Source organism: Typha angustifolia, chromosome 9 (genome assembly GCF_048772165.1).
Source record: "Typha angustifolia cultivar Huaian chromosome 9, ASM4877216v1, whole genome shotgun sequence".
Classification (NCBI taxonomy): Eukaryota; Viridiplantae; Streptophyta; class Magnoliopsida; order Poales; family Typhaceae; genus Typha; species Typha angustifolia.
The window spans coordinates 6,389,565-6,407,401 of record NC_133247.1 but is presented as its reverse complement, the minus strand read 5'-3'; the positions used below and the strand labels follow the sequence as shown (position 1 = coordinate 6,407,401).

The 17,837-nt window shown below is 35.8% G+C and overlaps 1 protein-coding gene across 2 annotated transcripts; it reads right to left on the bottom strand.

The window, feature by feature from the left end:
• Window positions 1–11,960: 11,960 nt before the first annotated feature.
• Window positions 11,961–17,258, bottom strand: LOC140767181 (serine/threonine-protein kinase D6PKL2-like). 2 transcript variants are annotated; one of them, XM_073107001.1, is made up of 3 exons: window positions 17,034–17,258; window positions 15,269–16,393; window positions 11,961–13,074 (listed from the first exon to the last, which is right to left on the bottom strand). In XM_073107001.1, exons 2-3 carry the CDS (start codon window positions 16,246–16,248, stop codon window positions 12,207–12,209), a joined length of 1,848 nt encoding a protein of 615 aa, XP_072963102.1. In that variant the 5' UTR covers window positions 16,249–16,393; window positions 17,034–17,258; the 3' UTR covers window positions 11,961–12,206. The 2 variants fall into 2 exon arrangements, with proteins under 2 accessions (XP_072963102.1, XP_072963103.1); XM_073107002.1 differs by having other exon boundaries at window positions 15,269–16,389.
• Between the last annotated feature and the right edge of the window lie 579 nt (window positions 17,259–17,837).

The following is a 17,837-nucleotide window of genomic DNA, read 5'->3' as shown; positions in this document are numbered from 1 at the left end:
AAATGAGGACCTTACCAAAAAGGAGATTATTAAAAGGCTTGTTCAAGAAGCATTGTATACACATTCTAATCGACTCGAAAAGTGCATATAACTTCTTAGACGAGTGACTAATCTAAAAGATGGGGTTAGAAGCCGAGTCTATGATCGGATTTGATGTGGCAATCGACGATGATAGCAAGATGCGAGCGAACAACTTGTTCCGATGAGTTAGAATTCTAGTGCAAGGCCATGGCCTTACCGTGGACTTGTACCCACTCGTCTTGAGAGGTGTTGACGTGGTCTTAGAAACACAATGGTTACAGAGCCTAAGATTTGTGACATTTGATTTTAATAGCATGTAGATAATATTTTGGTGCAACGATAAGGTGGTGTCTTAGTCGCGTTATATCACAAGTCAATATAAGGTGGTGTCTTCATATACCACTCTAGCCCACCCTCAACCATCTTATCACATGGAAATTCGTCAACTCTTCTTCGGACTAATGGTGGGGGATCAACTAGAGCCAGCTCATCACACTATGGTAGAGGTCTTTATACTGGTCAAGTATTTGTGATGACTGAGCAGGACGCCATGGCATCCAATAAGGTGGTGACATAACTAGCTAAAGTTTTCTTTCGTCTAGGGCTACACACTCCTTCATGGCTTATGCTTAACTAATTAATTGAGTATCTAGATGAGCCCCTCTTAATATCTACGCCTATAGGAGATGCCTTTTATAAAATCATATATCTCACTCTTGTATTATTATCTTTGGTGTGTGGAATTTTCTAGTGAACATCATACATTTGGAGATGCAAGAGTTTTGATGTTATTCTAAGAATGGATTGGCTAGCATTATATCATGCCAGCATTGATTATTTTCAAAAGGAGGTGGTATTGCAGTTTAGTGATAGAGGGAATGTCAGATTTGCAGGTTTCGTCCAATCCTCTTGTCCCATTGGAGTAACCTTTTTGAGTGATTCATGATCCACAAAAAGTAAGTGAGCTTGGCGGAGAGTTTTGAAGATATTTTAATTCTTAGCTTTGTTTTCGAAACAGGTTCAATTGTTTTCATATTTTACCCTTTAGATGATTTTACGAATTTCATTGATATATCTTATGTCTTGATTGATTTTTGTTTTTCAAATATCGAGATCTTTTTCTTTTTGTGTTTTGCATTTTAGTTTGTGTTTTAGAAAGAAAAAAAATAAACGAAAACCAAAAATACTTGGAGTTGAAACATTGATATGGAGACACATTGCATATATTTTGTATGCTAATCGGTATACTTCCTTTTGATATGTTGTATATTATTCTTTAATGAGGGTTGTTATATTTTGACTTTACATGTAGATTGATAATACAAAACGATACATGACATGCATGTTAAGCCTATATTTCACTCATTGATTCTCTATATCTAGATGCTTCATATGCCACATTAATTTTTCTAGATTGACCAATAGCTAGCCTAGGTGCATTTGCATGATCATGAAAATCCTTAAAACTTATATTGAAGAGGACTACCTTAGAAAGTAGGTGTGAAGATTACCTTGATATGAACATTCAAGAATATTTTGACTCATTAATGCTTCACAAAGTGCAGAAACTAGTTAAAAATAAAAAGAAAATTTATACTGAAAAAATGGATATAACTAAGTTAAAAGATTCAAGGAAAGGATACCTTGTCTTGTAAGAGTAAAAGCCACTAATTGCATATCAAAGTTAGCTTTATTTATATGTTAGGTTGTTTTAACCTCTAGATTTCATCAAATGCCGACCTATGTGGTAATATGATACACCTTGTTAAAGTCTTTTCTTATTGCAATAATTATTTATTTTTATTAAAATAAATTTTCTGTAGATCGCGTTCGAACGCCTTTGCGACGCCTACATCAGTTTGCAAAAACAAAGAACGCAAAATGTGCGTTCGAACGCGGTCGGGCGCATTCGAACGCCTCCATCAGTTCGCATCGATAGAGAACACCTTTTGTGAGCTCAAACATGGTTGGGCGCGTTCGAACGCGATCGGTAGGAGTCCACTAGAATTAGAGTTAATAATTATTATTTTGCCTTAAAGCCTTGCTAAGAAAGGCTATGGGTCGCTGTACTAATGCAAGGAGGACGTCCCATAGCCTTTCTTAGTAAGACTTTATCACAAAAATCCCAGCAATTATCGACCTACGAGAGAGAGATGTTGGTAATTCTACATACGGTGACAAAGTGGATGCCTTATTTGATTGGTAGGCAATTTTCATCCGAATCGATCAAAGGAGCCTTCCATACTTTATGAGACAGCGTATACACACTCCGGCACAGCAGAGATGGGTCACCAAATTGCTGGGGTATGATTATAAAATTTAATACAAGAAAAGAACGAAAAATAGAGCGGCGGATGCACTATTACACCAACCCGATATCGCTGAGCTTGCAGTCTATTCTTCTCATACTTTTCCTTTTCTTGACGAGCTGAGGTAGTCAGGTACATCTGACCCAGATGTTTTAAGATTGTTATAGGAGGTGTCGGATGATTCAGAGTGTCATCCAGAGTTGGAGAATCGAGGCAGTTTGCTGCTGGACCACGAATGCATTCGGGTGCCCACAATTGATGGATTGCGGCAAAAATTATTGGAGAACTTCCACCAAACTCTAGAGTCTAATCATAAGGGTGTCTTGAGGACTTATAGGAGGATATCTCAGAGTTGCACGTGGCTAGGAGTGAGACGAGATGTGAGGAGTTTTATCCGTGCTTGCGAAGTCTGTCAAAGAGCTAAGACAACCATATTGAAACTGATCGGATTACTACAGCCTCTATCGATACCGGACAGTGTTTGGGAAGACATTTGTATGGATTTCATAGAGGGTATTCCATTGGTACGTAGTTATTCTATTATTTTAGTGGTGGTTGACAGATTGAGTAAGTATGCGCACTTTTTGGCATTGTCACATCTATTATGCGCACTTTTTGGCATTGTCACATCTATTTTCAATCAAGTCAGTGGTAAAAAATTTTGTTAGAGATGTTGCTCGGTTACATGGCATGCCACGCACGATTATCTCAGATCGTGATCGTGTATTTATGAGCGACTTTTGGACAGAGTTTTTCATATTATAGGGGACTCAATTGAACTTCAATTCGGCCTAACATCCACAGATTGATGGCCAAACTGAGGTGGTCAATCGAGGTACTAAGCAATACTTGTGGTGCTTTGTTGGAGAGATACCAAGATGATAGTTGGAGTTCTTACTGTGGGCGGAGTGGTCTTACAACACTGTCTACCACAGCAGTATTAGTATGACTCCATTTGAGGTGGTGTATGGATGCACGGCTCTGACATTATGTACTTATGATCCAGTGGCATCTGTAGATTGGACAGAGGTGGATTTAGTGTTGATGGATAAAGATGCCACATTGAGGAGGTGTCGTACCCATCTTAAACTTGCTCAAAATCGTATGAAGCAAGTTTATGATCACAGCCATCGGGAGTAAGAGTTCGACATCGGTAGTTGGATGTTCGTAAGAGTGCAACCGTATCGACAGATCACCTTGCATCCAATGCGAAACTAGAAGTTAGCACATCGCTACTTCGGTCCGTTTCGAGTGTTAGAGTGTATCGGACCGATTGCATATTGTTTAGAGCTGTCGGAAAGTTCGAGAGTGCATCCTGTCTTCTATGTTTCATTGTTGAGAGAGCGGATTGGAGATCATGAGGTTGTTGGATCAGTTCTACCGGAGTAATTGGAAGAGACAAAAATCATAGAGCCAATTTGTGTACTTGCTAGGCGTTGATGATGTCATGGTACCAGATTAGAGATAGAGGTTCTAGTCGAGTGGCTTGGCAAGCTATCCGATGAGGCGACATAGGAGTTGGAGACGGATATCTTGGAGCGTTTTTCTGACTTTACACCTTGAGAACAAGGTGAGGGAAGTGTGGTGGGCTGATACACATAGTTAGAGTATCTTCTTATTGCATTAGTTATTTATTTTATCAAAATAAATTTTTTGTAGGTCACGTTCGAACGTGGTTGGAGGCGCATTCGAACGCCTGCATTAGGTTCGCAAAACCAGAGAACGCAAAATGCGCGTTCGAACGTCTACATCAGGTTTGCATCGACAGAGAACGTCTTTTGTGCATTCGAACGCGATCGGACGCATTCGAACGCGATCGGCAGGAGTCCACTAGAATTAGGGTTAATAATTATTATTTTAGCTTGTTGGCTAGCCTCTATAAAGGTGTAGATGGCAGCCAAAATCATTATACTATTAGAATATTGGTTTCTTAGCTCTCTATCTTTTCTAGTCTCTCTACCTTAATCTCCCGTTTCCCTCTTCACCAACCTACCGCCTCTACCGTTGGCAAGGTCTCTCCTAACTTCTAATCTCCCTCGTCTATCGAGTCTTCTCTCTTCCTTGGGATCTCGACCACTTCTTCCCTTTCATCTTTTTCCCTTAAACAACATCAACCATCCATCCGTCACCACCACCATCATCCGCACTATATCATATTTTCATCCTAGTTGTAGTTCGAATATGTGAAGGGCCTAAATATGAAAAATATAGATCAAGGAGTTACGGATCGATCCCACTTAGTTTCATGATTTTCTAACTATAAAAGAATATTTGGTGAATATTTTTTCTCGATTGCATGGACTGATTCCTACAATAAATTCAGATCTTGAAGGAATCGTTTTGTAGCCTATCAAAAGGTCGCGTTTGAACACAAGGAGTCGCATTCGAATGCCTGTAATCAAACGGCATGCATACGTTCGCAAACACAATGAACGCATTTAGCACGTTCAAATGCGTTTGACCGCATTTAAATGCAATTAACGAACCTACACTCTTTTTAGGGCTTTTTTTATTATTATTTTGCTTGTTATGTTAGTCTCTAAATATGTGGAAGGCAACCTTATAATTATTATTGAATGAATGGAGTTCTTTCCCCCAAATCTTCTCCTCCCCTTCTCTCTTATTTACTCCCACCACGGCTACTCCATCTCTAATCTCCTTGTCTGGCCTATTCCCTTAGACCCATAGGAATGCCACCCTTCTTCTTCTTCTTCTCCTCTCCTTTTTACCCCAAATATTTCCCATTGACATCAAGATCACACCAGATAACTATACATAGATTAGGCTAAGAGTCATACATGTTGCATTGTTATTATACGCTATGGGTCCTAGAAAATTTTATCCCTATAACACATCAAAATAACTGTTGCTTTCTTAGATAGATGTTTTTCTTCATATTTCGTCATTAGGGAGAAGATACCAAGAAATAGAGATGGTGGACAATAATCTGGCAAGAGGATTGAAAATTGGATTGATGAGAAAGATGTAATTTTATTAGAGTACCTTCGTCGCCAACATGATGCAGGGAGAAAGAGTGGTAAGAATTTTACCAAAGATGGTTAGAATGAAATTGTGAAGGCTTGAAAACTGAGTATCGGGACTAATATACACAAGGATAGTTAAAAAGTAGATGAAAGAGACTTCGTGAGTATTAGAGAAATTACAAGAGCCTAAAAGATTAAAAGTGGATGGAGTTGGGATGACATCCTTCACAAACCGATCGCACCTAATGTTGAAGATTGAGAGTTTTTGATAAATATCTATTTTTTTAATGTTTTCTCAAATTTAATTAAATTGGTCTATATTTTTATTTCCTAAACTAACAAATTGTCAAACATAGTAATACAAAAATATTTTTTCCACTTTCCAGAATAACATGAGATACGAACGATGTTGAGACAAAGGATTTGTATACTTTGAAGATGTCGAGTTCCTAGTGATAATGATATTGCAACGGGACAATATGTTTTTACATCTACTGAACCAAATAACAAGATAATGAATGAAAGTACTAGGTCTTCTAATACACCTAGTAGAGATGTATGTAGCAAATCCTTTGTCTATGAGAGTTAGTTTGCTAATTGCACTTAACAAACATGTTTTAATATCTCACATATTAACTTCACAGATACTACTAAAACCTCATACGATAGTAAGAGACGAAATCAAAGTGGATCAACTACAGCTCAAAAAAAGAAGTCAGAAGTCTCACATTAACAATGAAGCCTTTGATAAATTTGTTGATGATTTATTAAAAAGGCATAAAAGAAAGGATGTAATGATAAATCTTGAATTGGAAAAAATTAAAGAGGGATGTCAAAAGAAAATAGGATAAAGACATACAACATTGTTTGTCTTTAGCCTATGAAATTTCTAGTATAGATTGTAGAAAGATATACTTTCCTAGAGAGGCTTTTCTAAATGATAATAATAAGTCAATATGGAAGGGATTGCAAACTATTTAGGATTCGTAGCTATTAGGTAGATATGAAAATGGGTTTACCACCACCATTCTCGCAACAAGGCGCTTCAAATGTGCCCGATTTTATTTGATTGTACTATTATTGAGTATACTATTAGCCATTGTACTATTATTAATGTACTATGTAATATTAATTATTTATTATTTGTGATGTACGATATAGTATTTAGTTTCAATTCGATACTATATAGTGATTGTGAATATGTATTATCATTATCATTTTTATCACATATCATGAAACTTTATTAATAAGTTTATATTATTTGTATATGAAACCATATCATTTCAATTTTGGTGCTATGAGATTCCGACCACATTTAAAATATACTATTTGTATACTGAGTATACTTTATTTATAAAAAAAATTAATTATTGAAATATTTTAATTCATATTTTATTATTGCAAAAAGAGATAAGAACACAAATATATTATGATTGGACAACAAAAGTGGCAAGTATGATTATTCATGTTGTCATCTTTACTTTAAGAAACATGGTTAATATATGTTGCAACTATTTATAAATTCATATTGCAAATAATAGAGAATAACTCCATATGGAAATGTTTGGAGAACAAATTGATATTGATCATAAATCGAATATACCCTTTCATATAGTAGTAGTGTATCAGTCTCTAGCCTACATGACAACTCGTCAATTTTTGCAAAGTTAGATGAATTCCTAGATGGAGTTGAAGAATATTTCATGCCATCTAGATCTACAAGACCTACACCAACAATACACATCGTAATACCATAATCACCTATGATAATACGATAAAACCTATTTAAGTAAATTATCTCCAATCTACTGAATATATACTCCGATCCCAAACATACACAATAGATTATCCCTCAATACTATCACTAATACCAAGTAGAACGATTAATACAAAACATTTCAAGAACATCCGAAATACTTAACTCATGCTTCTCTTTCTAGACAAATAATCTCACTAATCAAACATACTCAGCATCATCCGATATCATTATAAAATTTAGGCGATAGCACAAACTCTCTTATTTAAAGTGCACTGCTCATATGCTTAAACCATTATACAAATTACTAGATAAATCAATATAAAAGATTATACCTATCCATATAAGACTATAATATCAACGTGTATTCATAATACATTCTTCGGAATGACATACAGTGCATCAAATCCAACCTATCAATCTGAATCCTAATGCAACCTCAACCGAAATTTATACCTCTTCTGATTCTCCACATTATCTTCCTTTTTAATCTGCAATATCTAAAATGTTAAATCCAATCTATCTTAAGAAACATATATGATAAAATTTATAATGATCCTTCTATCAATCATTTCTATATCCAAACTATTCATTCATCGATTCACATAATTTCTGTTTGATCGTTATCTATTTAATTACTATCACTACTAGTATATCCACCAAAATATCACTTAATGATATCGACATTCAGATCAAAAGACTATCCACGGAGTTCTATTAAGTAATCCAATAATCTCTTCAATATCTTGACAGATATAATATTCAATTCATAATATTAATCCATTGCCACACAAATATTTACTGATCTATCATACTTGATATTTAAGAATACATAAACATATCTTACACAAATCTACAAAGTCATTGTACATGAACTAAAGTTACTAAGATTAATCTCCTGAAGTGGTAATGCTATTATGATCTGCTAATAAAATAACTGGCACTAACTAATTCATATAGATCAGAAGACATCCAAAAATATAAATTATAATATTTTCGCAACCTTAACTTTGCAATTTATTAAAAGATCAAACTTTCACAAACTATAATGGAACCAATCATGAAGTCATTATCTTCTAATTATGAAATCATTATCTCCCAATCAAATATCTTTATCTTAAGAGTTAAATGTAAATCTGTAAGTCTTTACAATCATTAAGATCAATCTTATCATTCTAAAAGGCTCGCTCAATAATCTCTAGTAATAATCGAACATATAAATTAATGGTTAAACAAATGCTAATACAATCATTTTCCTATACATCATTATCCGTTTATCATCTAGCAGTATAATAAACATCCATCGATGCATTGAATATGAAAGATCATAGTCTTCTATATTCCTTTCATTATCGTCCTATGAAGCAATTAGTTCAACTTCTAAATCATCTCTCAGTCATAACAAATGATCAAGTCTATAGGTTCTATGAATAACTTTATCAAATTATCTCTCCAATTAGTATTATCAAAATAACTAACATGTCAAAACACATAATATCTCAATTTAACATCTATACCAACATATCCCATTCCTAATTAAATCACTTAAACCTCATATTTCTTCAAAAGTCTCAATTTAATATTCTATCACATCCTCCATACAAAGTCCACTATATATACTGCACAATTTAATCATATAGTATCATCAACATCCTTAACAACATCATTAATATCACCTAATAATCATAATAAAATAAGTCTGTATACTTGTAATTAAAATTCTTCACCCAACGTACACAATCTTCAAGCTATAACATTCTTATCCTCTAAATCAATGTTCAAAATTAAACTGATAACCATAATATATTTTCACTGTCATACAAAATATATCCTGAGACTATCATCTTTAGCAACTATCATCACCCTATATAATTCATTTCATTATCATTCTTTCTATCTAATCAAATTCATACAATCAGCAACTTCTAAACTAAACCTACTATCATGTCATCCAAAACTATATACATTACGTCTCAACTACTGACATCACTCACAATCCACCAACTGTATTCATGTCATATTTCCTATATCCATTACTCATTTGGTAATCAACTCAAAGATTTAAACGAGACGTTGATCCTCTAACAATATTGTTAAACACATATCCCTACTAAATCACCCATCTTATTGAAACAATCAAAATGTCATACCTACTAATACAAGTATCTTGCAAACATAATTTATCATACTAGTCATCCCAAGATTCTTTTCTATATACAATCTACAATCATCTAAATCACACCGCCTACTATCTTTTTCACTATACAAAATCATCATATCTCTTACTCATCCATCTACAATCCATAATTATAACCCTCATAAAGATCAAAATAGTCTCTCTATGCATATATCTCTTTACATCAATCTTCTAATATCAATTATATCCATAAAAGATCAAAAATCCAAAAATATGCTATATCTGCTCAGAATAACCTCAAATTTACTGATAATAATCCTTTTGCACAAAATACATATCTCCATATATCTATAAATTTCTACACTTTATCACAACATATGAACAAGTCTATATATCTCATATTATGCTTCACAGACTATGACACCGCAATATCAGTAACATCAATGCATGATTTTAGTAATACCTGTTCCTATTCATTAGTCGCTCAAATAAATTCTCAATATATCAATATCACAAATTATTTCTATTAATATCAACAAAGTATTAAAACTTAATAATCTTAACATCACAACCTAGATTTCTATCACAACCAATTAATATCAAACTCATCAAGACCAACTACTAACATAACCCTAAATCAAATCGACAATTAGTGTACGAGGGCCAGATCATCCTTAAACCTAAGCTCTGATACCACCTAAATTGTAACGGCCCCGCCCGACCTGTTGCGTGCACCGCGCATGCCGTATGGGCGCGTGGGCGGCACGAGGGGCGTGCACGTGCCCGTGCCGGGCGAGGGCGTTACACTATTAGTAGAACAGTTGGTATATCTTTGGTGAAATAAAGATATGATATTTCAGTTGGGTAAACAAGTAGTGAACTTGAATGCTTTTGATATAATTGTGATTTTAGGACTACCATAGGTTAGGCGTCATGTGCCGAATGATAATAAGTTGGACCGGCCCACTATCATTAGTTGCCTAGTGAAATTAGCCCCTAGTAATGAAAGAGGACATGAAGGATTTTGTTAGATTTTTATTTCTCCTTTTATTTAGTGTTGTGCTATTTCAGCACAATAACTATTGTTGCCCACATAATATAATAAATTACATAATTGCGGTTGAAGAGATTGAGATGTATTTATGGGCAAAGACAATCAATGGATACTTAATAAATTCTATGATTGAAGCTACAACTTGTATAGAAAAAATAAATAAATAAAAGAAGGTCGAGTTTGCTATATCAGTGGGGCATATTGTTTTATTAATGACTTTATGAGCTAACTTCGACCTTAGATAGAGATGCACCACCGGTGCTATTTTCTAGATTTTTTCAATAGACATCAATAATTATCAAATGAAGAAGTACATATAAGAAGATAATACCAAAATTTAATAATGATATGGTAATTTTTACTTTATCTATTTGGTTTCTTTAACACTAAATTTTATTTTAATATAACCAATATTCTTAACACTATATTTTTTTAAACGAGTGTTGTCCTCTATTCCACTCTATGCACCTGACAACTTAATCTTGGGTGATGTACCTGAGTACCTCCTATAGACCAATACCATACCCAAGATATTGTTGTTGATTTTGAACCATTTAAGCTTGGCAAGAAGAATGAGGTATGTTTGTAATCAAATTTCTATAAATTGATAGAAAGATCCAACTTCTCTAAGCTTCCAAGCCTAAAGTTAGATATTTTCTTATTTTCTTATTTTCCTATAAAAGGGTACGATCCTTGATGAATTTGATGGCTACTTGCCAATGATGATCCTAAGGTAGAATTGGCTCAATTTAATATCTATGAGGATCAGAATGGTTGCTTTGCTACGTAGAGTGCACAATTTCTTTGAGTGAGGATGATATTATCCATGATAGACCTATCTGCCGCAAAGACCGATTGCTCAGTATTCACTAGTTCGGCAAAATTAGCTTTATCCGATTAATCAAGACTTTAGCAAGGAGTATATACAAGACATTATACAAAGAGATGGGTTTGAATTCACTACCTGAGGTTAGGAATTTTAGGTATGAGAGCCATATGCATCTAACCCCAAGAATAAGGGAGAGCAGCCTAAACCTTAAAATTGTCTAAAACCCTTATACACAGTATTGTGAACTATAGTCTAATAAGTCCTAATAAATTCAATATGATAACCGTCAGGCCCAGAGGCGTTATCTTGGACTAAGAGTACTACGAATTTCCTTCAAGGAGAAAGGCTTGATAAGGTCATCGTTGCTTCCTAGCTCAAGAGACGGTAAGCAAGGTCGCTCATCATTTTCAAAATTAACATTCTCCACAGACCAAATATTACCATAAAACAGAGTAAAGCAATTGATAATATCATTTTCGTTATCAATCACATTATCAGACTCATCCACAAGGTGTTACGATCTCCATTATGCACCCAATTAGCCCTAGCTTTGGCTTCCCATTTATGATTAATTGTCTCAGTAAAGCAGAATGCTTCGTGTAGGCATTTTTTAAATGCATTACTTCATCATGCCCTCAGTGCATTCCTTAGCCTCGAGGGCCTTACTAGATTTTCAATTCTACCCAAACCATTCTTGCTCCAGTAAAGAATTCTGTTCTTAATGGTGTTCAGATTAGCATTACTTCCAAGAGAGCTATGCTCCCTCTTTATATAAACGTTTATTTGAAAATCCCATGGAAAGCAAAATTATTTTCCAGAAAGGGTGGACTCTCTCCTCATCTGACTGAGGAACTCGTACAAATATTTGATACACAGATCAACAGGCAGCTGCTTAATAACAATCGCAAATACGATGAATACATGCAAGTGTTCATTGATTACACACTCAGAACTGAAGCAGTTGACTTAAAGTTGAGGAAATTAGAAGGAAAAGGAGAGAGAATTGGCAGAGCTACAAATAGATTGGCCATCTGTGTAGAAAATCATTAGCATTATGCATTTAGAAACTCTACACTTTGCTCGCTATAATAAATTGCACCAGTTCAGAAAAATTATCTAAAAGAAATCAAACTCCAAATAGTTATCAGAGCCTTTCTCTGATGTAGGGGTAATGGTCTGGCTGGTCGATGCCATAGGCCCAGGGAGGCGCTCAATATCAACAGGTTTTGGGATATCTGGGGGACTTGCGCAGCGTATCAAGGCCCAGTTTACGCCCTCAAAGAAAGGATGCTGCTTTATCTCTGTCGCACCTCGTTTGTATGCAAGTCGATGCTGTGGCTCCTTCACAAGCAATCCTCTTATAAGATCTCTTGCAGCAAAGCTCACAACAGGCGATTCCGGGAATCTCAATGGCTGGCCAACCACATTGAACAATGTAGCTCGATTGCCTGACCCCTTGAAGGGTGTCCTCCCGAACAAAAGCTCATATAGGAAGATACCAAAGGTCCACCAATCCACAGCACTCCCATGCCCCTCTCCCTTGATGATCTCTGGAGCCAAGTACTCATGGGTGCCAACAAATGACATGGATCGAGCTTCAGTGGGCTCTGCAATGAGCTCGGGAAGTGGCCTGACTTGGTTTCCTACATCAAGCTTTGGTTTCTGCTCTTTCTTGGACTTGGATAAAAAGAAGCGAGGGGAGAAACATGAAGTGGGTACCACACAGGAGGGCTGTATGCAGGATGGCTCAATACAAGTAGGCTGGACGCAATAGACTGGATTGTTCCTTCGGGAAGATTCAGAATCAGGGTTAGATAGTTTGATTAGTGTGGGGCTAACCGCACAGCGAAGGGACAGGTCAAAGTCGGACAGCATGATATGGCCATCTTCTCGAACGAGTACATTCTCTGGCTTCAGGTCGCGATAAATGATGCCAAGCATGTGAAGGTATTCCAATGAAAGAAGGACCTCTGCTACATAGAACCTGCATGCATCAGGGAAAAGAATATTCAGCGAACATGAATCAGATACTTTCAGCACTTGAGCATCATCTTGGATTGGAAAAAAGGAATAACATTAATCTTTTGTTTCTCTAAGCAAGCTTGACAATTTGGTTAAGAGAAGGAATAACATTAATGCTTTGTTTCTCTATACAACCTAGACAACTTGGTTTAAGTTCATAGAGATGTAGCACATTTATTTGCATATGAACTGACTAAGAACTGGAAAGGACTCCACAATCATGATGAGTATTTTAATCCTAATCCATAAGAAGCAGTACCATTACTTTTCAAATGAACAATATATCTCCAGCTATTCCATTGTAATACATGACTTAAGTATAGATCTCCATGGCCCCAACAGGAAGTTGCCTCAATGTTATAAAGTAATACTCTATTCAGATCAAGGATATGAAACACAAGTTCAGTGACTAATCAATAGTAATGAGGGACTGAAAATCTACAATCATCTTCTCAACCAGCATCCTTCACATTTCAAATTTATCTCGAGCATTGAAGGAACTGGGGAGCCATAAACTGCAAGAGAATCTACCGTTGTTGAGTTCAGCTACAATTTCTAACTGAACTACATTCTATTTTTAGGACCTGTCCTCGTTTGACATAATTAGAAGAGTCGGAACTAAACAAATAAAGAACAATGAAGTCGACTGTATTAATCTCTTTCACCCCTAGCAAAATAAAAAAATAATAATAGTAAGTCGCCAGTAAACACAATATTCCTCAAATTGCAGTTCTTGGAGGGGGCATGCCAAAGATACCCCATCGACGCTAGGTATTGAACTAAAATGATCAAAATTAAGGGAAGATTAGAGTCACCAATTTATAGCTTAGTTCTAGTAATTAACTCCATGTCTGACTTGGCTAACATGGAACATTAATTAACTAATGTTGTATGGTGGCACCTTAAAGTTACTACATTGTGAGGGCTATAAACTCCAAGGACCAGCATCCAAGACAGGGAACATTGTCACTGAAAGTGTTCATATATACAATCACATATATAGGATGGACAAGTCAGTCAATCCTTCCAAGAGACAGATCACAACAAGCTTAAAGCATCCTCATATTGCGTCTTGGTGAAAAATCCAACAAATATTAACTCAAACATTCACTAGAGGATTCAAACTCTAACCTCAATCATAACTAGTAAGACTTGATCATTGGACAACAGTGTTGACCTAACAATAGTTAAACTTTGATACTAACAATTGGAATGAAGAAAATAATCAAATATCATCAGAAGACAGGACAATCTTGCAATGCACTACCAGAATTCTAGACACCCATGAAATATTCCTTGCCTGCTTAACTGACTTATACATAAACATGCATACTAAGAATCAGGTCCTCATAGTCATAGCCTCATAGGATCTCTATAAGTTGAACAAGAACCATATAGGGAAGGTAGAATGAAAGAGCTAAGGAAATAGAAATTTTAGTGTCACTTGAATTAACTCATAATAACTCCAACCATGAATCCTCACATTATTTCTCTAGGTTCTTTAACTTGAATAAGAAACTTAGAAAGATTTGGGGAAGGTAAAAAGAAAGAGCTAAGCAAATAAAAAATTAAAAATCTTAGTGTCACTAGAATTAACTCATCTTTACTAGACACTAGGCCAAACTCTTTGCAACCAATGGGAGTTCATCTTTTCAGTTTTTTAGAGAGAAAACAACACATAGAAAACTTCAACCAATAACTAAATGAGTTTTAATATTTTATTATTTATTTATTTTTGCAGGCATTATTTCATGCTCAGTCTTTTGAATTTTTGAGTTAATGGATTACCTATTAATGAGTACCATGGCTGTTATTTTATTTCTTTTCTTTAATAGAAAAGCTAATGCGAACATGGTAAAATAACCATGTGACTTAAGCCACATGATCAGGTGATTGAAGGCTAAAATGAAACACAAAGGGATGTAGTATGTTGCTTCTATAATAATATGTAGCATGCTATAAATAGAAAACACAACACTAAATGCTGCAAGATTTAAATCAAAACAACAAAAACGAGGCCTCAAGTGCCAATAATTTGGGATTGGCTAAGTTTCCAATCAAAGAATCCAAAATTTTAACATCCATGAGTAAGAAAATTATAGATATCAAAATCTGCATTTAACGTTGAGGAATAAGGAAAATATTCAGACTCTTACTTGACCGCTTGTTCTAGAAAGTACTTTCCAGGCTGCCTCTGCCGGAGTGTGTGTAGATCTCCCCCAGGGCAAAACTCCATCACCAAGCAGGAGAACTTATCTGTCTCAAAGTGAGTATACAATGTTGGAAGAAAAGGATGATCAAGACACTGCAATATTTCCCTTTCTGTCTGGGCTCTAAGCAACTTTTTTCGGCTTGCTAGAGATCCTTTGTCCATAACTTTCATTGCAAAGTAGCATTTAGTCCCAGTCAATTCTGACAAATATACACTACCTATATCACCACAGCCCAGCCTCTTAAGTAGCCTAAAGTGGCCTAAACCAAGAACTCCGTCTCTAGCCCGAATTGCCTGAATTGCTTCCCATCTTGAATCATTTGCTTTATGTGGCTTGCTAATGCTACTGCTTATACTGCTACAAGTGCTTTCATCACTGACATCACTGCTAGTACTGGCCTTGCACATGCTACTCTTTCCACTCTCAACAAAATCGACCCGGTCACTAATCTTACCACTCCCACTAGTCTTTGTCAGGCTGCTGTTACCATCACTAACTTTAGCAGATGCTGAACTATCCTTGACGCTCCCATACTCAGAATTCTTCTTTTCTTGGTCTAAATTAGCTTCTGAGACCATGGAACCACTCGAACTAGCAACTTCACCTTGTTGGGCAGGTTGTTTCAGTTTACTCGAAGATGGGTTCTGATCAGAAGGCTGTAAAGATTGGCTTATCTCTGGAGAAGCCTTGTTTATTGAAGAGTCAGAACGACCTTCTTTTTGGTGATTTTGAGACTGAATATCTTCTTCAGCTGTTTGCTTTGGTGTATTTTGGTGCAAAACTCCTGGAGTGGAATTTTCTGATTTGCTTGGATTAGGGATCTGCAAAGGTGAAGCCCTGTGAGAAGCTGGTTCAGCTATGCGGAGACTAGATTTCTTGTGTCGCTGCTCAGAGATTGTTTGGGGAATAGTCTTTGAAGCCATCAATCTAAGAACAGAGATCCGTGGATATCACAAAAAACCAATTTGAAACAAGCTCCATGTTGAACGAAATCCAACGTGCGCCACCTCGTTGGTAGGATAACTTTCCAATCTGCCCATCACCATAACAAGAGCTCAAGATGTCTGCCTACAAGCACAGACTCAGTACATCAGAATTTGGGAAATAAAATTAGAGTTCTATGGAATAGTAAAAACAATTTCAAGTATCTGGGACTTATAAAATACTGACTTTCAAGAAAAAGAAAAAGTAGACTCAATAGAATCTAGAAGAAACTTCACACCAGAAAATAGAGAAACCACATTATAAAACCTACAAGACATCAAGATCAAGAAACAATAAGGTGGAGTTCAGATCTGATACCTTTAGATGCATCAGTGAAAGGAATCAACTATCAAGTACTAGAAGTAGCCAACTAAAATTAGTATTCAGTTTGCCCACTTCAATTTTGACCAATCAAAAACACACTACAAGAGTACAAAGTGGAACTCCACTCGTACCGCACCAATCACTTTTACCTAGACGGCAAACAAAGAGAGAACAATCTAAACCACTTCGGATCATTCCAATCCACCTCAAAATCCAATCTTTCTTGACGAACAAGCAACAAAACACAAAACCCAATAGCAAAATCCCTCAAAACCTTCACCTTCAGCAATCTACGACAGATCCAACATTCCAAAGTGGAAAACAAGCAGAAAAAGTAGCCGACGGCAAATTTCGATGAAAATCCCCTGAAAAGATGAGGTAAAGGAACAATGAATCATACCTTGAGATCAAAGATCACAGCTTTACGGCTCCTCTTTGTCAGGTTTGTGTTACAGAGAGAGAGAGAGAGAAAGAGAGAGAATAGCTAAAAGAGTAATTAGGAAAAATTGATTGCAAGCATTAGAAAGTGCGGGGAGTGGTGAGGAGTGAGGAGATGAGTTGGAATTGGTTGGTTATATGCAGAGATGGATATGTGGGTGGTGTGACATTTGGTTCACTGCCAGAGAGAGAGAGAGAGAGAGAGAGAGAGAGAGAGAGAGAGAGAGAGAGAGAGAGAGAGGAGACAAAGCAAAGGTCTAGTCTTGTTTGCTCGATTAATTACTTCTCTTTTTCACTAGTTCGTTGTCTAGTCTTGTATTAATTACTCTTTTTTCAGTAGTTCTATTTTTGTCACCAACATAAAACCCAAATTGGCATAGACCAGAGCACAAAGCAAAGACTTACCACTTGGATTGTTGCTAAGAAAAGAGGGGAGGGATGAAAGCAATAGCTAACTCTCCTTTGTTCAATTGATTTGATTTTTGGGTCTTTGTTCAATTGATTTTTTCTTTTCTTTAGTGCTTCTATTCTTGTTTCCTACCTAAAACCAAACTACCAAATGAAACATTATTTTCAACCAATATAACAAGTTTTTTTTAATTAAATTATATTTAATTTATATATAGAAAAATATTCTTCGACAATAGAATATAGAAACTACCTGTGTACACAGTGACAAAACTAAACAAAGGCTTAGGATGCTTATTAGATAGAAAGAATATTTCTAATGATTCTTTATTCATCATTATTCTGGCATTGGCTACCA